This window comes from Siniperca chuatsi, linkage group LG21 (genome assembly GCF_020085105.1).
Source record: "Siniperca chuatsi isolate FFG_IHB_CAS linkage group LG21, ASM2008510v1, whole genome shotgun sequence".
NCBI classification, from domain to species: Eukaryota; Metazoa; Chordata; class Actinopteri; order Centrarchiformes; family Sinipercidae; genus Siniperca; species Siniperca chuatsi.
The window spans coordinates 17,864,936-17,888,952 of record NC_058062.1 but is presented as its reverse complement, the minus strand read 5'-3'; the positions used below and the strand labels follow the sequence as shown (position 1 = coordinate 17,888,952).

The 24,017-nt window shown below is 41.5% G+C and overlaps 1 protein-coding gene across 4 annotated transcripts in view; it reads left to right on the top strand.

Moving 5' to 3' along the window:
* Positions 1 to 24,017, top strand: part of LOC122869436 (microtubule-associated serine/threonine-protein kinase 1-like) — a 46,824-nt gene that overhangs the window by 16,610 nt on the left and 6,197 nt on the right. For 3 of the 4 annotated variants that reach the window (XM_044182452.1, XM_044182454.1, XM_044182456.1), the window contains 21 exons: positions 5,942 to 6,036; positions 7,189 to 7,264; positions 8,765 to 8,837; positions 11,068 to 11,228; positions 11,686 to 11,761; positions 12,558 to 12,767; positions 14,369 to 14,470; positions 16,751 to 16,883; positions 17,005 to 17,072; positions 17,530 to 17,606; positions 17,790 to 17,998; positions 18,992 to 19,130; positions 19,271 to 19,403; positions 20,307 to 20,472; positions 20,618 to 20,719; positions 21,584 to 21,706; positions 22,075 to 22,184; positions 22,314 to 22,474; positions 22,706 to 22,965; positions 23,061 to 23,285; positions 23,376 to 23,605. In XM_044182452.1, coding sequence (XP_044038387.1) covers positions 5,942 to 6,036; positions 7,189 to 7,264; positions 8,765 to 8,837; positions 11,068 to 11,228; positions 11,686 to 11,761; positions 12,558 to 12,767; positions 14,369 to 14,470; positions 16,751 to 16,883; positions 17,005 to 17,072; positions 17,530 to 17,606; positions 17,790 to 17,998; positions 18,992 to 19,130; positions 19,271 to 19,403; positions 20,307 to 20,472; positions 20,618 to 20,719; positions 21,584 to 21,706; positions 22,075 to 22,184; positions 22,314 to 22,474; positions 22,706 to 22,965; positions 23,061 to 23,285; positions 23,376 to 23,605 — 2,929 coding nt within the window. The remainder of the gene's footprint in view (positions 1 to 5,941; positions 6,037 to 7,188; positions 7,265 to 8,764; positions 8,838 to 11,067; positions 11,229 to 11,685; positions 11,762 to 12,557; positions 12,768 to 14,368; positions 14,471 to 16,750; positions 16,884 to 17,004; positions 17,073 to 17,529; positions 17,607 to 17,789; positions 17,999 to 18,991; positions 19,131 to 19,270; positions 19,404 to 20,306; positions 20,473 to 20,617; positions 20,720 to 21,583; positions 21,707 to 22,074; positions 22,185 to 22,313; positions 22,475 to 22,705; positions 22,966 to 23,060; positions 23,286 to 23,375; positions 23,606 to 24,017) is intronic. The other variant, XM_044182455.1, reaches the window with a different exon arrangement.

Sequence of the window (24,017 nt, the reverse complement as noted above, 5' to 3'; positions counted from 1 at the left end):
TGTCAAGTTTTGGATGTTGCCACATGTTGGCTGTAGTCAGAGAGATACTTGGCATTGAAAGAGCGTTTTTAATCTTTACAAAACCAAAATGTGATGGATTACAGTGTGTTTATCTGCTCTAACGTAAGCTGCAATCGTTAGCATAATGGTTAGCTTACAGCAGTACCTAAAGTAGTAACCGAGCATTACTTCCATAGCCAAGAAGCACATCATTACGTAACTACATTATTTTGTGGGGTTACATGTTGTGTTAGAAAAAAAGCCTTGTTCCCGACGAACACATCCACTGTGTAGTATTTCCCCACTTCCTAGATGTTATTAGAGTTTAGGCTAACATTAGCACCTCTGTCCTGCTCTTTATTAGATTTGGGGGAGTTCACACTCCAGCAACCCAAGACAAAGTTAGCCTAAAAGCTTTTCTCCTGTAATTTTAAAATTGAAAACATACTGTTTGAAAAATATGAACAAGTATGCAAGCTAAGCAGGGTTATGTTAGAGTCAGACAGGGTTATGTTAGAGTCTGATTTTACATTTTTCCTTATCATACTTATAGTAGGAAAAACTAGCTCCACACTGCAATACAAGAACAATGCTGTTTCTTAATTTCCATGTCTTCTACATGAATCATCAACTGGTAAGATACTGACTTTTTGCCTGGGACATGTAGCGTTAGCCTTTTAGCATGATATCATTTTATGTCTTTTGTTTAATCTGTACAAAAACCAAAGTGTGTATGTAGTTATCAAGTGCTTATTTAAGACCTTTTAGAAGATTCTACTTTTAAAACGAGCCAGCTGGAGTCTTCATTTTTAACCAACTCATGGAGCTAACATTAGCTTAATAAGCTAGCTAGCTGCAGCCGATAAGATTTTCCAGCAAGTCTGTTCAGACGACAAAATTGACAGTCGTCGGCTAGAAATGAGAATCCTGCTTTTGTCTACATCTGTCTGACATCAAGGATGGACAGCGCACATTTTATAACTACCTACAGCACAAACTGCAAGCACATATGTTGTTCTCTCCCTGTCAGTGCCCTTACACATACAGTATGTTCTTTTGTCATTTGGTTCAGTTGTTTGTTTGTACGCCATGTTGGTTTTTCTACTTTGTAACATGATGGTTATTGTTTTTGTGATGAGTTCATGGTTCACTTCCCTGTGAGTGATTCTCCCCCTCCACTGCTGCTGCTACTTCCACTCTTAAAAAAGCGCCTGTTGATCTCCTTTCCTATCTCTTCCTCTCTCTTTTTTCATTTTTTCATAATTTTGATGTTAAGTTATTTTAGGGAAGGATACAGACTACTGATTATTGTTGCAGGGATGAAACCTGTGACATTTTGGTTATTGAATGTCACTCGGCCCAATGAGTTATAGTTTCCTTTACCTGATGCCAGGTGATTTGTGTGACATTTCACATTGTGTCACCATTACGAAATCGTTTCTCCTATCCCTTGCCCTTGAAGAGTGAACTTGAGTGACATCTATATTGAGCAGCATTTCTCCTCCTTCTCCTCTCCCTTGCTGTGGTCCCTGGTCGGCGTTATCAGAAGCCTCCTTGCCGCACGCTGCATAGCAACAAGCCGTCATGTGACCATGGCCCCCTCCTCTCCCATTCCCTCCAGGGTTGTAGACGCCAAATGAATTTCCTTTGGTTTTTATTCCTGGAATAAAGTGCTCCACTCCTTTAATGCTGCTAGAAAACTTCACCACAGATATGTATACAGTAAAAGAAAAAGGGGCTGATGCACACTTCATAAGTGTAGATTCTTACCAAGAAAATAAAATGAAAAACACTGAGTATTTGATTGTTTCTGCATCCCTTTCTCCTCCCTGAATCGTCCCTTTCATATTTTCCACAAACATATCTTTTATTCACCGCTATCATTTCTATCTCCAGCCATTTCACATTCATTCACTGCTCTCCTAATGCTGTGGAGGTAAACACACCAGTCTTCCCCGACTCCTCATCAGCAGTTCCTCCCTCTCCGCCTCCGCCGCTCTCTTTCAGCTCTTTGAAGAGCTCTTGCTTTTAGCTTTACTTTCTCTTTCTTATCTGTCTCTGTGTTTTGCTTCAATCCCTCCTCCTCTATGCCTCAGATCTGCTTCTAGTTTACTTTGTATATCACATACATTTGTGTGGTTTCATATAAATGGGCGGTTTGGTTTGATCAATATTAATGGTCCCCCTGCTGTTAAGTAGAGGAAAGAGTTTGAACATGCAGAAGATGAAGGCTCCTGTTTGTCTGGCTTTGTTAGAGTCATGGTTTTCCCCCCTGTGTCATCTGCTCACGGTTACAGGGAACAGGATTCCCCTGTGTGCTCTGTTTATGCTTTCTGTCGTGCAATATATGTGTGTGTGTGTGTGTGTGTGTGTGTGTGTGTGTGTGTGTGTGTGATGGGGGAAAAAAATTGGGTCATGTTTACCTTGCACCTGTGTGGGTGATGAGCACCCCTGAGGGCGCTTCCAACCTGCGTCTCTAATTCTTGTTTTTCTCACTTTTTTCTTTGTTTCATTTTCAAGTTTCGTTCTACTGAATTTGCAGTCACCCCGTTTCCCTGAACATTTGCTTTCCATCTTCTTGCTTTCACGCCTCGATTGTACCAGCTAACCATCCCCCCCCCCACACACACCTCCATCCCTCTCTCCGGCCCTTGGCAGCAGCCGGTAGAATCCAGATTTACTGAGTGCAGTGGAGTGCATCTCTCCCTCCCCTCCCCCCCTCTCTCGATCTTGAATGACCATCGAGCAAGAAACAGACCCCTGGCACCGCTCTGAAATTTGGACTCCGCAGCAGCAGTTGCATTCTTGCTGGATGTGTAAAGTAAACACACGGCAGTTAGCGCCTACATGTTTACACATAGCTCCAAATACTGACAGCGTTAAATTCAAGGCCAAGCGCTGTGTGTTTTTTTTTTTTTTTGCGTTTATAGCCATCCTCCATTGATTTCCTGCAGCCCTGAGAATCCATTAACCAAGAATAGTCTTGTGTTTTAGTCTCTCTCTGTCTTTCTCTTTACTCTGAATGTAATGAAAGCTATGTTGAACACTGAGACATGCACGCACACACACATACAGACACACATGCACTCACTGAGATGATTGGTATTACTGGGATCAGCTGTAGGGCTCGGGAATGTGTTACAGTGAGATTATTGCAGCTTTAGAGAAAAAGGTTTAAGGTTATAGGACAATGTCAGGATATAATTGATCCAGTTGAGAGAGAGAGTGTGTGAAATGGCACAACAGCAGTTATCGGACCTACACGTTAAATCCAACCTTTTGGCATATGTGATCAATATCCATAAAGGCTAGTTATAGATCTGATCGATCAAGACATCCTCTGTGCAGTTAAAATAATGAAAACAGATAGATGAAATGGTGCTGGTGCAGTTTTGTGACCTATTGTAATATTTTAGGTGGCAATATGAAAATAAATTATTTTATTGGATTGCAGAGTCACAAGCTCAGTCTGTGGTGTTAGCAGATGGGCAAGAGGGCGGCTGAAAATGCCAGCCATGATTGGCTGCTGGTAATACTCCAACAGCCAATCAACTGTCAACTGTCTCTTGGTGGGACGGGAGCTCTTTTGTCATCTAAAAGACGCCACAATGCAGTAGGGATGTAAAACACATATAAATACATTATTTGGACATGAACAAATACAAACACACACACACACTGCTAACTCACTCACAAGAATCGGCAATGTCCATTGAGAATAAATGTCCACAAATCTGTTTAGAAATCACAGAAAAAAGGTGCTCCTTACAGTATAATCTCAGGTTTTGTCTCATAAGCATCACGTTCAGACTTTTTCTTCAGTATAAACATTAATCCATGTGATTGTTGCCTACACAGTGCAAACAGAAACTGCTAATAGCCAAAGCAGCAGCACTTTTCATGATGCAGATTTGCCAAAATGTAAACAAATAGGCTAGAGGCTAAAACCGTTGTGTAGTAGGTAGTATCAAGTTCACTATTCAGATGATCAGCGAGGTTGAACCTCAATAACTTTTTCGTCAGTTTGCTCAGTGCAGTATATAGTTTCACAGCTGTTATTTTTACTTCATGATCCGATTTTACGTTATGATCTGGCACCTTGCACCACTTGACAGCAGAGAGAAACTGATGATCTGAAGTTAGGGACCGTCTTAAAAGTGCGTGCAAAATGGCCAAGAGAGTTTTTCAGATAATTAATAGCTTTCTAATTTTTTTTTCATAGACACTTCAGACCACTATTTCCATGTGGATATCCTCCCACTGCATCATTTTTTGAAACTGTGAAATATGACCAAATGAGCTACTATGACTTGTTTTTTTGTAAATATTTTGTAATCATTTTTTAATCAAACATTTAGATCAACTTTACATTAATCTGGACCTCCTCCCATTTTACACACAGCCTCCAGTTTTTAAAGGAAAATCATGCAATATGCCCTAAAGCAAATCTGACTTGTATTTTCCCACTGTTGAAACCTTCCATTATTTATTGCCACCAACAGTTAAACCGCTTTTATTTGCACTCAATTCAGATTTTAAAAATCATTATTTTGTATATTTTGTATGCAGTTATACAAATATATTTATATATGTATACATAGCTCTATATGAATGAGGAATATATTTGAAAGCAGAAAACAATTTAACACACAAAATTAAGTTACAGGTGTAGGCCACTGGAAGGTCATGTTTTTCTGACATAAACAGACACGGATAGTAGCTTTGTGTTACACCCCAGGAATGAAAATATATGATTTCTTCAATGCCCTTGTTGACAGCTTGTCAAGGTGGCCCAGCAAGTCCAGCAAGTAAAGATGGCAAATGTTAACACAGCCACAAACAGTGTGTGTCCGTCTACATCCATGGGTTTGAAGCTGCAGTGTGCTCTGTCTTTAGTGTTTTTAAGTTGAGTTGAAGTTCTTCTAACTAGCATGACCTCGATTTGTTTTCTGAACAGGTTTGTTTTCTGTGTCGTAAAATTCCTTGTGAGGTCAGTCATTAATTGTTATTGTTGGATAGTAGAAAACGCTGTAATGTTCGAGGTATTTCTATAAAACAGTCAGTGTCTCCCTCTCCACCCGTCTTACACACAGTCTCTCTGCCCCCATGTGACAGCGGTTGAAAGTGGAGAGAAACCAAACATTCTCTTCATCTGACAGCTGGAAAGATGTGATGCTGTTGGCATTGTGTTTGTTCCCTCCTGTTTGTTCCCAGTTGTTTTCACTGCCGTGGAAACCAAAGCACATTGTGCTGCACATGTTTTAAAAAGCCTTCGAATTAAATGTGTGAGCATTCTAACAAAATAAGGGGGCTTAAATACAAAAAGCACGCTCAATTTACTACTTAATGGTGTGTGAGTCTGATACAATAATATCATGGGCAGCATGAATGTGTATGGAGTCCACAGGCAGATTTGAGGTGACTCAGTGTGGTAATGACAGCGGCCCAAACATAATTAACTGAGGTCATAGAAAAGTGGCTGTTTCTGCAACATTTTTTTTTTTCTGGGAACAGCGTCCATTTTTCTTTCTTTTTTTTTTACGATTCTCATCTTTATCTTTTCTTTTCTCCCTCGCTTGTTGCCTCTATTCTCTCTAACTTCTCTGCCACTCTCTCATCTTCTCCCACACTCTCTCCCCTCATTTCTTATCTTGGCTGAGAGGAGGCAGACAGGGATGGATGGCTGAGGAAATTTAATTCCACTTATTGCTGCTGTGCTCCTGCAGTGAGCCATGCATTTGCACATGTCTGCTTCTGCCTGCACCTATACATGCAGCCACAGTATGCACATATTCATGCATAGCAACAAGCAAATAGACACAGTACACACACACACACACACACACACACACACACACACACACACACAACTCTGCTGTGGTGACACAGCAATTGCAATATCCTCTCATCCTCAAATGTATGTCTCTCTTTTCCTTTATAGTTGTCGTACAAGCAACAGGAAAAGTCTGATCCTGACCACCACGTCTCCCACGCTGCCTCGTCCACACTCCCCTCTGCCCCTCCCGGGACACCTCGGTACGTATAGGAACACATCACACCTCAGCTGTATTTATTAAAGACATTTTTTTTTTATAACAATTTGTTTAAGGTTATAACCGGTTTATCGAGGTTGTTTGACTGGAATTGTCTAAATGATCATAATCCCATAGTTAAAGTTTGACATTTTGGGAAAATAAGCATATTCACTTTTTCGCTGAGAGTCAGAAGATCGATACCACTCTGTATGTAAGTATGAAGCTGCTGCCGGTTAGCTTAGCACAAAGACTAGAAACAGGGGTACACAGCTAGCCTGGCTCTGTCCAAAGGTAACAAAATCCACCGACCAGCACTTACTGTGTCTGGCCAAGAAATAGTCCAGCACAGAATTCCCCATAAAACGCCAAATTTTTGCACTTCAGTTTTTGTACGCTAACTGTTCCCACCTATTTCCAGTCTTTGTGCTAAGCCAAGCTAACCGGCTCCTTGCTATAGCTTCAAACTTACCATGCATACATGGGAGTGGTATCAATCTTCTCATCTAACTCTCAGGAAGAGAGTGAAAAAGTATTTCCACAAATGTCAAACTATTCCCTTAGTTAGCTGAATACTGTTGGATATGAAACATAGCCCCATGCAGATCGATTTACATCTTTGTTGATCCTTAAGGAGCCGCTTCTTTCTTTAGTGTCTTGATTTAAGCTATTCATTTGGCTCAATTTGACTTTTGACCTGGTTTTGAAAATGACCAGGACCTGACTAAAGTGCTCACATGCTGGTTGCCACATACTCGCTGATAGAAGAAGGGGTTTGTGTAGATTGTAGTTCATCTTTACTGCTCCCTTAAATTAGCTGGCTTGATTCATTCATCTATGAAAAAGCCCCCAATCAAATCTGTCAGTCCATTGATCAAAACACTCATGATTTTGAAAAAATCTAAATCAATTTCACACCCTTTTACCCCTCCAAACCCTACCCAATGATTATGAATATTGAGCCAAATAATCAGACAAGTCTGAGTCAGCTTTAGTGCAACACCTCAGGGAAAAAGAGGAAACCGTGGTAAGAAGTTTTCAGGTGTGCTTCGTTTTTCTGTGTCACTTGATTACTCTTTGTCACGTCTTCTTTTCCCACGCTTGCGTCTCCCTATCTTGTGTCTCATCCTCTGTGCATGTCTTGTTGTCCCACCAGGAAGCAGCCCTCTGGACAGCCCACGAAACTTCTCTCCCAGCAACCCGGCACACTTCTCGTTTGCCTCCTCCAGAAGGTCACTGCTTGATCTCACTACACATATTGAGTGTGATTACACATGCTTTCTCTGTCTTTTTTTTTTGTGGGTGTGCCAGAGATGTGAGAGGGACAGAAAGTGAGGCAGGAGGGGGGAGACAGACAGACAGACAGACAGACAGACAGACAGACAGACAGACAGAAGTCAAGTCAGTGTGAGACAAAGGGAGGGGAGGAGAGAGAACAAGTGAGCATCAGAGAACAAACAAGGTGTGGATCTGTTGTTGCGCGAGGTGTCCCGCATCCTGGGGAGCAGGGAGCCTCCCGCTGCACTCGCAGGTTCTCGCAGTGTAACAGGCTGACTCATGTGTGACAGGGCCAAGCCATTACATTCACAGTGCCTCTGTGTTTATTCACGCTGCTCTGGTGAAGAAGCAAGAAGTTCGTGTGTGTGGACGGGTGGCCATGAATGTGTGCATCGGCTTGTATGAATGTGTTTTTACATTTGAGTTTATGGTAGAAGTTTTTTTAGGTTGCTTAATATGTTACAAATATGCCTGTCCATGCGTTCATGAATATACATGTATAACTCTGTCCACATGCTATTGTGTACTTGTGGTCTGGAGCTGTTTTTTGTGGTTTAGGCTAAGGCCCCTTAATTCCATTTAAGCAAAATCTTAATGCTGTAGCATACAATGATATTTTAGACAATAATGTTCTTCCGACAGTTTGGGGAAAGCCCTTTCCTGTTTCAGCATGACAGTGCCCCTGTGCATTTAAAGAAATGGTTTTCCCAGTTTAGTGTGGAGGAACTTGACTGGTCTGCACAGAGCCCTGACCTCAACCCCATCCAACACCTTTGGGATGAACTGGAACATCGACTGAGCCAGACCCCACTAATGCTCTTGCTCTTTTCTGAAACCCCTATACCATATTTAAGGAAGTCAAAGTGACTGCAGTAGCCTAGTGAGGGTCTAAAATAATGGTCAGGCGGTAGTATGGATGCATCAGCAAGGGCGAGACTTCTCTCTCATGCGTTCTATAGGCAGAGATGTATGTGAAGAAGGCCAGTTAGGTTATTTAAATGTCGGGAGTGGAGGCTCTGGGAACCTGGCGCTGCTGTAAATCCTCTGTCCTCATTTATCAAATGCTTTTGCCTGCCTGTCACTGTGCGATAGAGGCATACAGAAGCACAATGACTGAGTCGTCTGTGCTCTTTTCACTGAGGACGGCCCCTGGGACAAACTAGATGTGTTATAAGTAATTTGTCTGCTGAATGACATTTTTTTTTTACTGCAGCTGAAATTGAGATGTGTCCAGGTAGTATGTGAAAATAGGTTGTCAGGGTTTTGTCACATATATCATTTCGCAGGTAATAAAAATAACCATAGGTATTTCAGTTCAACAATTGTTTTTTCAGGCTGCGGGATATTAAATACAGTTAACACAATACAGCTAAGCTAATATGATCTGGACTTTATGACAAAATGTATGCATCACATTGAGCTTTTATGTGATGTAACGTTTGTGTTCTCTGCAGAGCGGACGGGCGACGATGGTCTTTAGCATCTTTGCCCTCTTCTGGATATGGCACTAACACTCCCAGCTCAACGGTAAATATCTTCACTCCCTTCCCATCACATAAATCAGTGATTCCCAACTGGGGGGTACATAGCCCAACCAACAACTAAACTGAGGTAACAGCTGAATTAGCTAAAAGTGCTGGATAAACAGTTGAAATGTAACTTCTGTCACTCCAAATAGTAGTAGTACAAATAAAAACATGACCTTGAACTCAAACATTGACAATTCAGTTGTATGAAATAGTTATTGTAACAGCATCCACTGTTAAATAATTAATAATGTTATTACACGATGTTAGCATCCAGTTTATAATTCATTCATAAGAATATTTGGAACATGGCTGGTAGTACTTGAGCCCATCTGACTGTCGGACATAAAAGGTTGGGAACCATGGACAAAAATGACTGTAATTGGCACAAATGTAATCTCTAGAACCTGCTTTTGCATCTTTTGACAGATTCTCACCATGCCAAGTCTTCATTTCACTCCACTATCATTATAGCATTGTAGTTTAAAGTATAAAGCAAGCTTCATCATCTGTCTTCAGATCTCTCAGTACATTTAAACTTTATCCATCTCCAGAATGTTGTCACTTGTATTTCTTTCCCTCGTGTCTTTTGGTGTGTGTCTCGCTGCGTCATAGCAACGTCAGAGGCCTGGTTCTTAGTCTGCATCTGGCTGTGGATGGAGGGTTAGATGGATGGATTGAGGAGGACAGGAGGGGAAAGTGATGAGTGCCGGGTCGGTGGGACGAGAGGGACATGAGAGACGTGGCGTAGAGAGGAGAAGCTAGCATGAGATAGAGCACATTCTTCACCATGGGCTCAATTTAGCCAGATACTATCATTAGAAACAAAAAGATATTTCATTGAAATAAATGTTCTGACTGTTATGAATCAGATTGAGCTGTGGTGCTTCCTTCAGCTCCCCTCTCCGAACAGACAACTGTCTGCTCCTCAGTTCCCTGCTCTATTTAAAGTGATAATCCAAAACATTTTCACACAAAGAATTCTATCACTGAATGATACCGTGGGTTCATGAATGGTGAGGGTGATTCCACTTGCTAACAAGTCTAGCAGATTCTTACCTTAAAGGAATAGTTTAGACATTTTGGGAAATTATTCGCTTTCTTGCAGAGAGTTAGAAGAAAAGATAACCTGTACGGTAAATATGAAGTTACTGCCAGCAGCCAGTTAGCTTAGCTTAGCACAAAGACTGGCAACAGAGGGAAACAGCTAGCCTGGAACATAACGCCCCATAAAACCACAAAGTGTTGTTTTTACACTTCAGTGTTTACACTTTAGATGCTTGCTGCCTTATTAAAGACTCAGCCAAAATAACCATTTTTATTGAAATGTTATTTGCCAAGTTATGTTTCTGTGTGTGATGATCATCAAATGTGTAATGTAACATTACAACATAACCATTTCAGTCTACTTGGAAATACACTGAAAGTTTGTGAAATTATGAACATAAACAGTAAAATTACAATAAATGTAGCTGTTTATAAGCCACTGCTTGACTGCTTGACTGCAAAATGACATTCATGTGAATCGCTTGATATGCTGGTCACAATAGCTACCGTGGCTGAATGGACAAGAGAGTGCCACCTACAGAAACCCGAACTTACCAAGACAGTGGTTAGAGAAATGGATAGATAGAGCAAACCCAATACAATTAGTGGAAAAACACTGACAAAGAAAAATGGAGTCTCCATCCACCCTTTTAAGTCTGACCATTTTCAATTAGTCCGTCACCTGTGATTGATGAGTGATCGATCTTTCGGTTAGCAAAGTAAGTGGAGGAGTCTCATTGCTTTGATGAAGGCAAATGAGGAGGTGAGACAGATTGATGGGTCTGACCCAAGGCTCACTGGACAACTTCATTAACATTTTAATTCTCCGTTTGTCATCGGTGGTGTCCACAAGGAATGACAACTTTAGTCTACAAATACTGTAATAATTGATCTGTTAGTTGCTTCACTTATTATCCCACGGTTAGAGGCAGATACATAAGGGTGACAGTTGCTGTTGCTGGACGTCAGTGTTTTTGTCATGCATTTTCTGGCACTTTTTGTTTTTGATCCCGAACTCCACCCGCTGTAATATTCTTGTTTCCCTTCCTCATCTGTCAACTTCTCCCTCTGCTTCCCCTCCTCTCCTACTCCTCTCCCCACCCTTCCTCTTCCTCCTCCACCCTTTGCTCTTGCCTCCCCTCCTCTTCCTCTTCCTCTTCCTCTGCCTCTTCCTCCCGCTCCAGTCGTCCAGCTCCTCTCAGGAGCGGCTGCACCAGCTGCCCTTCCAGCCCACCATGGATGAGCTCCACTTCTTATCCAAGCACTTTGGCAGCACCGAAAGCATCACAGATGATGACGGGGGCCGCTGCTCTCCCCACATGCGCCCACGCTCCCGCAGTCTCAGGTCAGCAGCAGCAGCAGCAGCAGCACCCGTGAGATTAAACAGCGGCTTCAGCTGCCCAAAAGCACTATCCTCTTTTTAAAAGAGGAGCTTTCAAAGCAGATTTACAGGGTTGCCCCTGGTTGATCTTGTTATTGCTTTTATATAACCACTTGGATTTTCCTGTTTTGAAGCTAACATGTCAGAATTATGCTTAAGATTTGATTAGAAAGTTAGTACAGTTTATATATATATAAGACAAGCTCATCATGAAAGTGAGACAATGTAACTTCTCATTAAGGAAGAAATAACACATTCCTATTACAAATAAAAAGTTGAATTTATCAATAAAACCAGTAGCTTATGTGGGCTAATGTTAGCAAACTTTAGGTAGATATTACTATCACAGTGTATAACTGAATTCATTTTAGGTCCAAATCTTTTTGACTGTGTTCCCTGTTTTTCTGTCACCCCCCCCCAGCCCAGGACGTTCCTCCTCCTGCTACGATAATGAGATAGTCATGATGAACCATGTGTACAAAGAGCGCTTTCCAAAGGTGAGATACACATACAAAGTTGCTTCATGATAAACATCATATTTCATAAAAATACACACAACAGTGAGCAAATCTTTAAGCCTACAGAGCGTTAAACCAATCTTTCAAGCCACAATAACTGTTTAATCCTATCAAGTCAGAACTCAAATATTTGAGAAATAAAAAGGGATATAATTTATGATTGAACATGTATACGAGTGTTTGATATCATACATCTAAACACAGTAGGGGGAAAAATGGAGCCACGGGGGCTGCTGAACCATAGCAAACAAGATTATGTGACACTGCCAAGTTGCGATAAGTTCACCCTGTCAGAGAGAATATTAAGTTTGTTCACTGCACTTATAAATACTGCCACAGCTATGAACAGTTAAATAAAAGAGATTTCCTCTTTGCCTCATTTTTCTCCCTTTCACTCTCTTGGCGGGCTGAGGTCAGTATCAAAAGGAAATGGGCTGAAAGCTTCCACAGTGATAAAAATCAAGCCTTAGGAAATTGGGCATTATAGCTTGGAGTTCATCTGAGGTAAAAGCTCTTTGGGCTTGTTCTCACTCAAGTCAAATGGAAAAAAAATGATATTGTATTGAAGTCGGTGTAAATCAGCCGAGCCATAGTGTCTGAGCCACAAATGAAATTGCTTTCTGAACTTTCCATCACAGACCTCTGGGTCTTCTAAAGAAAATTTTCTAAACTTAATCTCTGTCATTTCTTCTTCCGCTCTCCATTCTCACCATTTTCTCTGTCCGAACGTATTGCTCCTGTTCTCTCATGCTCCCCACCTTTTGTTCTCCACCAGGCCACAGCTCAGATGGAGGGGAGGCTGGCCGAGTTCATCCAGGCTTTCTCTCCTGAAAACGTTCTTCCGCTGGCCGATGGGGTCCTCAGCTTTATTCACCACCAGATAGCTGAGCTGTCCAGAGACTGCCTGGCCAAAGCCCGCGAGGGCCTCATCACCTCTGTCTACTTCTTTGAGCTGCAGGAGAACCTGGAGAAGCTTCTTCATGATGTGAGTTAGAAAAGATGCAATGCCGACAAAGAAGCACTAATAACTTCACTTGCATCAGGGCTGGGTATCAAACCTCAATACCTTTTTGGCACCAACTAAAATGTGTCTGTAGCACTGAATGTATCAAGTATCAAAAACTGGCGTAGTATCAGCTTTGTCATTTTGTCAACTTAATGTTGAAAAATGTTTATATTTCTCAAAGTAGTTTATCAGCACTTCAAACTTTTGCACTAACTGCACTAATTAATATTTTTATATTAACAATGGGAAAACTGACTGCATTTAATGTAAAAGTGGTTGCTTGTAGTGCTGAACCCATAGAGAATTATTACCCAACTCTGCAGTCCCCCTCAGTTTTACGGAGCGTTTCAGCATCTTTCAGCCCACAACTTTACTGTTGTGATTCTTTCTCACTGCTCTCATGAACTGTATTTCCTGCCGCAGACAGCTGTTTTCATCAAAAAAGCTCTAAAAACCCGCTGGACACTATCTGCTCTGCACCAAACAGCAGACATACAAAGTTAGGGAGTAGCTGGGGAACATAGTGGCGCATTTAGCACTGTCCCTGAAGAGTTGGTAGAGACCAAAAACAGAGCAAAAAGGAGAGTGACTATTGGACTTACATTCACCAGGTAGACAGAAACATGACTCCAAATGAATGATAATGTTGCTCTGTAACGGCTGGATGTGTAAATAGACAACTGCTTGCTAACATGTCAGCTGGGGTAATAATGTGTCTTTACAGCTTGTAGCGCTGTGGCCAAGTTAAAGGGACAGTCCACCCCAAAATCAAAAATAAATATTTTTCCTCTCACCTGTAGTGCTATTTATCCATCTAGATAGTTTTGGTGTGAGTTTCCACGTTTTGGAGATATCGGCCGTAGAGATGTCTGCCTTTTCTTTAAAATAATGGGACTATATGGCACTCTGCTTGTGGCGCTCAAAGCGGCAAAAAATACATTTGTAAAACTCAACAGCAATGTCTGTTTCCAGAAATCATGACCCGGTTACTCAAGATAATCCACAGATTTGTTGTGAGCAGTTTCATGTAGGGACTACTTTCTACAGGCATTACGGTTGAACTACTTTAGTTATAATTTATTTTTAAAGACTGTTAGGCATAAGGTAATATCTATGAATTGAGTCATAACCAAAACAGACCCAGAATCAAACCCATCTACCCTCTGCTGGCTGGGATGATGTGATGCTGTGGAAGGTTATTTATGTATACATTCAGCTCAAGTCTTGTAATTTCATTCAAACTCCTGATGTCTTTAGTGAGAGACAAGATTGAAATGGCTGAGGTAAATGGAGCCTAATTGTGCTGGTGATTTGCCAGAGCAGATAACAGGCATCAGGGAATTTCATCACCAAACTCATTTTGGCGGCTTGATTAGATCGCTGTGATTACTTTGGGTTGCCTGGTTTTTAGTTTGATTGTATCTGCTGTGTTTTTTCATGATCAGATATTCTCATATCTCACAGCTTTTTGAACACCTGTTCTACCTTTGTCGCTTTGTCTGTCTTTTATAAATGTTAATGTTAATCTTCTCTCTTTCTACCTCTCTCTCTCTCTCTGTCTGTATGTCTCTCTCTGTCAGTGCTTTGAGCGCTCCGAGAGCTCTGAGGTAGCCTTCGTCACAGAGTTGGTGAAGAAGCTTCTCATCATCATCTCCCGACCTGCCAGGCTTCTGGAGTGTCTGGTAAGAAAACACACACACACACACACACACACACACACACACACTTTTCAGTATTTACCCGTCACTGTCAAAATCCTACTGCGATATTTACGATCCTCATCACAGCCTCTCCCTTCATCTCAGAACATTTCACACTTCACGTCCCTCTTGTGACTTAATTGTCTTAAGTTTGATTCTCTTTACATAAACATGACCATACATACTCATTTGATGTTTCCCATTATAAGCATTTAATCACTCTGATGTATTACACAGCAGGGGTAGAAAATCGAAACAAGCAAACGCTGAAGTAAAGGTCCAGTTTGTCTGGTTGGCGAAGACATTTGCATTTAGATTAAAATTTGCCCTGCCACAGTACGACTAATACCAGGCAGCGGCCCTCCTGCTGCTGGGCCGCCTTCCAGTCTGACTCAGACAGACCGTGACCATGGAGTCATTTAAAGTTGGAGGATGCCTATGTGTGTGTGTGTGTGTCTGTCTTTCTCTCTAGCTGGTTGTGGTTCTGGGTAACCATGTGTTTCATAACAGTCTTGTGTCTCTCTCGATGAGTCATGCCACACTGACGTGTTTTTTGATTATGAGCGACAGCTGAAACTGTGACCTGGAGAATTGATTCATCCATCAAAATCCACCCTCGTTTTCTGCTTATCGCTGCATTGGGACTAAGGTGTGCGTGCGATCCATTGCACGTTTTTTGGCATCGTTAGCAACCAGGTTTGGATCAGCAGCCAGGAGTTGCAGTAGTGGTACAATGTATGAAACCCTCCTCTGCAATACAACAATATCAGTTCAATGTTTGGCCAGGTCATGAAGTCTTTGGTGGAGCATCGGGGCTCAGGGATTGGCTCTTGGGGTTCAGACAGACTGTTGTGTTACATTTGTGCCTCATCTCAGAGCATGCGATGGCACAGAAATATTTTTTGCAAGCGCGTAAATGACATTTTGAAGTGAAGTTATTATCACACAAAAAATCATTTAGTTTGAGCAAACAGAGGCGCACAGTAACAACCTCTCTCATTCAGTTTTACTACTAGCAAGTGGATTGGAGACAAAGCAACCAATCAGAAATGTTCTGCTCCAACTCTCCAGGGACAATGTAACACTCTTAAAGTCTTGATTTTTCACGGTGACATATTTTTGAGAGAAACGGAATATGTGGGCATGGTATAGTTCTTTTTTAAATCAGATCCTTCAGGTTTGATTGGATCACTCAAAAGTGGGTGCGGCTTATTGACCTCCACCCACACCTACCTCACCCTTGTTGTTACCCAGGATAAATTAATAGATTAGAGCTCAACCGCATTCTTTTGAAATGTAAACTAAATTTTGCAAGCAAAGCCAAACAGACACCTCCTCCTATAACACTGCTCTGCAAACTATCATGACTGCAACCTACAAGCTAGCTACCAAAAATATTGAAACGTTTTACAGGACGAGAGGCATTTTGCTATAAAAATACTATGATTTTTTTTTACATTTATTTAGCATACAACAGGAGATAACCAAACAGTTAACTCAGGGACACAGGATTAGAACTTTTAGATTAGAACAGAAAATAATTTTCTGCACTTAAAATGTCCTGTCACTGGCTCAGAATTATGGCACAAAAAGAACCCCATACATCTTGGCCTAGCAAGCAGACAATTGTCCTGCTCGAGCTCTCTCTCATTTCCTGCTGGTCTGTTGCTGATGCTGTGCTCTGACCTAATGATTTGGGCTGATTTGAATGAAGTGTAGCTTTCAATGGGATATCAGTCCTAAAATGGGATTCTAAATTTTGTGAATTTACCTAATCAGAATCAGAATCAGAAATACTTTATTGATCCCCGAGGGGAAACTCTTTTGCTACAGCAGCTCACTATCACATCAGTGCACACAGGAATAGAAGTACTAAGCAAAAAATAAAATACACTATAATACAGGTCAGATAAATTAAGTACCAAGTGGGTATAAGTATAAAATTAAATAAGTCTGCCACAGTCTCTCCTAAGGCTGAACAGCACAGACTGCAGTGATGGTGTCTTCCAGAAACAAATCTTGGCGCTGCTCCAGAGGCAGTGAATCATGAAAAAAAAACTGCTAAAAGCAGCCATGGTGGCTTTACATAGAAACATTTTCTGATTCGCATTCAGATCAACTTATCTGGAAGCAATTTCTCAAACAAAAATTCAATCATCCCACAGAGTCTAATTTAATGTCATTAATTTAATGTTAATGGACCAGCTCCAGAACTTTCCACCTGATGACATCATGTTCAAGCCTTAATGCTTTGGTTTCCAGGAGTTTAATCCTGAGGAGTTCTACCATCTGCTGGAGGCAGCAGAGGACCACGCCAAGGAGGGTCACTTGATGAAAACGGACATTCCTCGTTACATTATCAGTCAGCTGGGACTGACCAGAGACCCTATTGAAGGTGAGGGAAAGAGACAGAAACTTTGTACAACATACAGATGTAACTTAGAAACTTATAACTTATATATATGAACAATAAATGAACTGACAGCTGATTTAAACTGCCATATTTTTGTCATCAGAGATGGTAAACCTCGATAGTTACGACAGCGAGGGGCCGCTAACACCTGAAACAGATGACTTGACAGAGGTGAGATCAGAGATAATCCTCAATCTGTTTCTTCAATGCTCAGTCCATCTCCACCATCATCCACCCTTTTCTTACTTGGTCCTTGTTGCTCTCATTGAAAATGTCTGCTTCATCTATAATAATGACTTGGCATACATGCCTGTATCCATCTCATTTAGCTAATTTATGCTGAAGTACAAAAAACAGGATACCCCCCCCCTTGAATCTCTGGGCCGTCACTCTAGCATTAGGCACGCCTCCAACTGCCAAACTTAAGCTAAGTAGACAAAAAAAATTTGATGAGAGGTTGTTTTTTATAGTCCAGAACTGAAGACGCCACACAGTTATCTGCACACATGATTTGAATGTGCAATCAAGTGTTTTTCTTGACACTTGTTAAGAGACAATATTAATGATTTATTCATGTGTAGAACCAGAATTACTGGATCATATTTAAACGCTGATCCATGATCCACAGGGTAAGATTAAAGCAATGAAACCCCCAGGAGAAGCAGACTTCCAGACCATCAAGCTGATCAGTAATGGAGCGTACGGGTGAGTAGAGCATTAGGACGTCCTGTTTACTCTACTAATGAAGATGTGTTGACATGGAACTAATTAATTTTTACATCTGTAAGTCAGGCACAGACACAAATGTTTTTTACAATCAACACAGAGGCCATAAAGTAAAAAATGAATGTGTGTCTCTGTGTGTGTGTGTGTCTGCGTTTGTACCAGCGCTGTGTACCTGGTGCGTCATCTGGAGACACGCCAACGATTTGCCATGAAGAAGATTAATAAGCAAAACCTGATCCTGAGGAACCAAATCCAGCAGGCCTTCGTGGAAAGAGACATCCTCACCTTCGCAGAGAATCCCTTTGTCGTCTCCATGTTCTGTTCCTTCGAAACCCGTCGGCACCTCTGCATGGTCATGGAGTACGTAGAAGGTAAGAATACCTGTGTGTGTGTGTGTGTGTGTGTGTGTGTAGGTGCATGCAGGTTGCACTGGAGCAGGTGTGACATTTCATCTTTTGTGCATTTGGCTTTTTCATTTTGAAAAATCCACTCTACATACTAATTCTAAGCAGGTTTTGAGAAAGTTGTGTTTTCTCACTGCAAAAATGACATAATGAAGTACACTCAAAGCAGACAGCATGCGTGCTAAATGTAGTCATTTTTTTAATGATGGACACTATTCTCCCAACATGCTCATAATGATAATGTTGACGTATTGATGTTAAGCAGGTAAAATGTTCGCCATCTTAGCTTAGTGTGTTAGCATGCTATCATTTGCTAATTAGCACTAAACACAAAGTACAGCTGAGGCTGATGGGAATGTCATTAGTTTTGCAGGTATTTAGTAATAAACCAAATGGGGAAATGGATATTTTGACCTGATGATGGTGCTAGATGAAAATTTAAGGGATCAACGTGGTTACAATTCATCCTGAGGGGAACATGAATGTCTTTACCAAATTTCATGGCAATCCATCCAATAGTTGTTGAGATATTTCAGTCTGGAGTGGTGGAGCGAAAGATCAACAGTGCCGTTCCTAGAGCCACAACGCTAGCATGGCTAAAAATCTAATAGCACTGCTATCTTATTACAGGCCTACCCCAGAGGTAACAGAATGGTCTGACTCCATAGGCTGTTCATGCCTTTTTCTTATATTAAAAGACTTGTTGGTCAGTTAGGTGAACATACTCTGAATGCCCAGTGAAAGTGAAATGCATACTAATGTGCCAGACAGACATCCTTGAATATACTGTGCAGAATGACATCATAGTCATTTTGATTGAATAATTGCGTTATGTTGTGCGTGTTGCTCTTCGGCCTGAGTGCAAACTAAAATGGTCTAGGACAAGAGGTACCAGGAGACATTCATGGTAATTGCTAATGTCAGCAGCAAGACTAATCAAATATTGAATTTTGCTGGCAGGTGGAGACTGTGCCACTCTGCTGAAGAACATTGGGGCTCTGCCTGTGGAAATGGCACGCATGTACTTTGCAGAGACCATCCTAGCACTGGAGTACTTACACAACTATGGCATTGTGCACCGTGACCTCAAGCCTGACAAGTAAGACAGAGTTAGTTTTCATCAAACTGTTGCAAAGAGAGGATGCATATTGACACTATATTGCTAGGGACTTGCTATTTCAAAAGAATATAAATAAAACTTGTATAGCTTGAATTTATCTTTGCTGTTTCTATTCTCAGCCTCCTAATTACCTCAATGGGCCACATCAAGCTCACAGACTTCGGCCTTTCTAAGATGGGTCTGATGAGTCTGACCACCAACTTGTATGAAGGACACATAGAGAAGGATACTCGGGAGTTCTTGGATAAACAGGTATAACAAAGACATACAAATGATAGCAGAGCTGTATACTCAAACCCCAGTCCATTTGAAGTAACCAAATTTTACACAGATAATTTATTGAAGTCATTTTAATTTACCTGCACTTTTAATTAAATGTAAGTGGTGAGTAAATTAAAAGAAATTCAGATATTAAAATAATCACATATGCATTGTAACTGTAAATTGTGTCTTTTTGGCTGTATTGCAGTGCAGACTGTTCAACTACAGTATGATCCAAGTAAAGTTTAAATATGAAACGTCCTTTGATGTCGTCATTTCTATGCAAAGATATTCCCTGTCATCGTGTGCCAGGCATATCTGAAGCATGACAAAATGAGACCGTTAACAGTTGGCTGAACAATATGCCGGTACATCCTCAGTTATTATAATCATTTCTCTTTTACGTGAGGTTTATTTTCTCAAGCCTTTCATTCAGTGCTCATGCTTTGAATCTAAGCCTCATTATTTCTTGTGAATGCATTATGGCGGCCAGAAATCTGTTAACATTCGGTGCATACCCATCTGCACATGAAAACCGGGGCTTTCATCTTGTCTTGGCATCTCTGAAGTGATCTACTTATCTAGGCGGAAATATGCATGCTCCATACACATGTGCCACCCACTTAGCAACAATGTACTGTACACGTAGTTTTAAAACAGGTAGAAAATAAACTGATATGACTAGGTGGTTTAGAATAAACTGAACTCTGTAGAGTCTACATCTATTTCAGAACCAACAACCATCAAAGTAAAATTATGTTAAGTTAAATAGGATGCTACAATAAATAATTGTGGTTATTAGTAGCAAAAAATCACTCGGGACAGGATTGCATGTAATTCACAGGATTTATGATAAGCAACTGAAGAAATCAAATGTTGCTAATTATCCTTTAGGTGTGTGGAACTCCAGAGTACATTGCCCCGGAGGTTATTCTTCGTCAAGGTTATGGGAAGCCAGTGGACTGGTGGGCTATGGGCATCATCCTGTATGAGTTCCTGGTGGGCTGTGTGCCTTTCTTTGGAGACACTCCAGAGGAGCTGTTTGGACAGGTCATTACAGGTGAGGGATCAAAGGTGGAGGGACAGATGGATACATTATACACACTGTAAATTGCTAATAGATAAACCTAATAAAACAAATAACCCCTTCACCAGCACTGTGTTTCCTCATGTCCTCCTCCCTCATTCTCTGCTGTATCTGGTAGATGACATAGTGTGGCCAGAAGGGGATGAGGCTCTCCCTGTTGATGCCCAGCACCTGATCTCCTCCCTTCTGCAGACGAATCCACTGGTTCGACTGGGCACAGGTCAGTCACCTAGATCACTGGTTTCCGACCTTAAGTCACAGTCATTTTTCACTTTTATTCCTGGTCTCTGTTGTATTTCTTTTTGCAAAGACCAGTGGTTGTCCCTTTTCTTTTCAGACGCACCCCCACAGCTCAGTACCCCTTCATCACCGCCACCAGTCATGTTCCAAATGTGTTTGTTTGAATTGATTTTAAACTGGATGTTATTTAACGCTACAGATATTAACTATATTATTGTTACAATAACTTTTTGATACAATGTAACTGTCAATGTATTGGTTTGTTCAAGTTTGCATTCATACTACTACCATTTGAGGGGAAGAAGCTGGACGTTTCAACCAATTATCCATTACTTTTAGCAATTTCAACCATTATCCATTTAGCTAACTAATTTAACCTTTTATCCATTACTTTTAACTATTTCAACCATTACCCATTTAGCTAACTACAATTTATCCTTTACTTTTAGTTATTTGAACTATTTATGCATTTACTTTTAGCTAACTGTTTAGACTTCTCTGCTCGCTTGCTAACTAGTTTTCATGCACTCTCAATCTCAATCTTTTTTTTTTTATTAAATCGTAATTTATATTTTTTTAATTAGCTGAGCTACTATACAATCTTTCCACATACCCTCTGGCAGCTGCAGAAGTGCCCCCTGGGGTTCATCTACCTCTGGTTGGGAATAACTGACCTAGAACACTAACTGTCATCCTGCCTGCAGGCTCACAGGTTCCGTTTACCCAAATAAGTCAACTTCTGTTTGGGTCAAAGTGCCTTTACTTGCTTTAGGGCTGCAGTTATTACCTGTCTGTCTTTGTCTCCCCCTCTTTCTCTCTCCCCCTCCCTTCCTCTGCCCTCTAGGTGGTGCTTTTGAAGTGAGACAGCACTCATTCTTCACAGAGGTGAACTGGAACAGCCTGCTGAGACAGAAGGCAGAGTTCATTCCTCACCTAGAGTCTGAGGAAGACACCAGTTATTTTGACAGTAAGTCTACTGTTGGGGATTCAGGATCCTCTGGAAAAAATGTATTCCAGGTACGGACCACAGATCTCTTTGAGCTTAGGAAAATCTTATTAATCAAAACAGCTCAGGGTCTTGAATCATCACCACCTTTGCCACAACACCCTCATTAAGTCTCCCATGTTACCATGATAACCCACTGTAAATGTAGAAAGGCTGTTATTAGTGTAATGCACATTTTTAGACTTGAATGTGTCAATTCAGCATGAGCAGGAGTTTGCAGCTTTTCATGTAAGTTAACCTCTCAGTACACAGTGAGAAAGATAATGCCACTGTTCACTGAATATCTGCCCATTGTAAAGCTATGATATCTTGTTACCTTTCCTCACCAGCCCGATCTGAGCGCTACCATCATGTGCAGTCATATGATGAGGACGATACCAACGACGATGAGCCTGTGGAGATACATTGCTTCTCATCCTGCTCCCCTCGCTTCAGCAAGGTCACATTAAAACTCTTTTTATCTACATGGAGAATGTTTGAAGCATTGGCAAGGCTTATTCATCAGTCCACATAACAATGCAATCATTGCCCAAAAAATGTTGATTTCTTTTGTTGTGTGGACCTGCAGGTGTACAGCAGTATGGAGCATCTGTCCCAGCTGGAGCATAAACCCCCTGGCGTGACTCTTAGGGAGCACAAGGTCCCCAGGGAGGATCGAGTGGCCAAGAGAGAAAGCCTGGGTAGCCTCACCCTCAGGGACAAGAGCTGGAGGACTGGGTCGCCCGAGATGTGAGTGCAACCCACAAAAAATAGTGCTGAAACTGTTTTTAAATGTTTACTGTCAAATAAAGTTGAAAATAGGTCTGATTTGTGAAAGAGATAGTTAACTCGACAACACAATAAAAGTCCAAAGAAGTGTCTATTTAACTAGATAGTTTCAGTGTGTTTAATATCAAATGCTCGTGAACAGATTAATCGAGAATAACTTTATACCAAAGCATGACTGCCTTGCTTTTTCAGGAAGCGTTTGTCCTGCTCTGAGACCTCCTTTACTGAGAGCGACTCCAGCCCACCGTCCGGGGCCCGAAGACGCTTCTCCGCCCTCATGGATACACACCGCCTGGCCTCCCCTCTGGAAGTCGACTCTGAGCTGCCTGTCCCTACCAGGCAGCCTCCAGTGAAGGCCAGAGGGACTTCCCTGGAAGGAGCCATGGGTGCCATCACCTCTCAAGGCGATCTGAGACCATTCCTTAAAGATAGCAATGGGCTCACAGCTGGAGGTAAGACGAGATGAGGCAGAACGACATCACTGAGCAGTTTGATATAACAAGAGCATTTATTTATTGTTGGGTTTCATGTCACTTCCATGTCACAGACAAGCTTTTGAGACCTGCTGATGCATCATTGCCTCTACCAGGCAGCGCTACTGTTCTGGGGTTGCCAGACCCACAAGGGCCCCGTGGGGCCACCACTGACCTGGTGCTGCGGAGGGTTCGCCACCAGCAGCTCTCAGCTGAAGGAGAAAAACGTAACTCACGACCAGGAACCAAAGTTATCAAATCTGCTTCTGCTACTGCTTTGTCTGTCATCATTCCTGCAGGTAAATGCACTGGTTATACGACAAAAAATGAACTGTAAAAACATACTTAAATCCTGTAATGTAACCTTAACTCCATCCCTCTCTCCTCAGTGGAGCAACATGGTGCCTCCCCTCTAGCGAGCCCCATGTCTCCTCGCTCCCTCTCGTCCAACCCCTCCTCCCGTGACTCTTCTCCCAGCAGAGACTACTCTCCCATGGTCAACATCCCGCATTCTCCAATCACCATCCACCGCTCTGGGAAGAAGTATGGCTTCACTCTCCGAGCCATCAGAGTCTACATGGGAGACAGTGACGTCTACAGCGTACATCACATAGTCTGGGTGAGAGAGCTGAGCGAATAGTGTGCAGAGTTCTTGATCAGCTCAGCAAGCCAAGCTGATAAAAGAAATATGTTTACTACTACTACTGCTACTACTCCCACTGATAATAATAATGATAATAAACTTTCTTTCTATAGCAGATTTCATACATACAGTGCAGCTCAAAGTGCTTTAGATTAATTTGAAACATGTAGAGTAAGAAACAAATTAAAAGGTGCCAAACATAAACATTAAAATCCAAAGAAAAAGGGTATAATAGTAAGAATAAAAAACATAATTTTTCATTAAGATTGAATAAAAACAAGGCTACAGACCACTGAAACTGATTTAAAATGAATTTACAGAAGTTACATGTCAGATATTTACGGGCCGGCTGTTCCACAGTTTTAGTTCATAATGCCTCTCCATACTT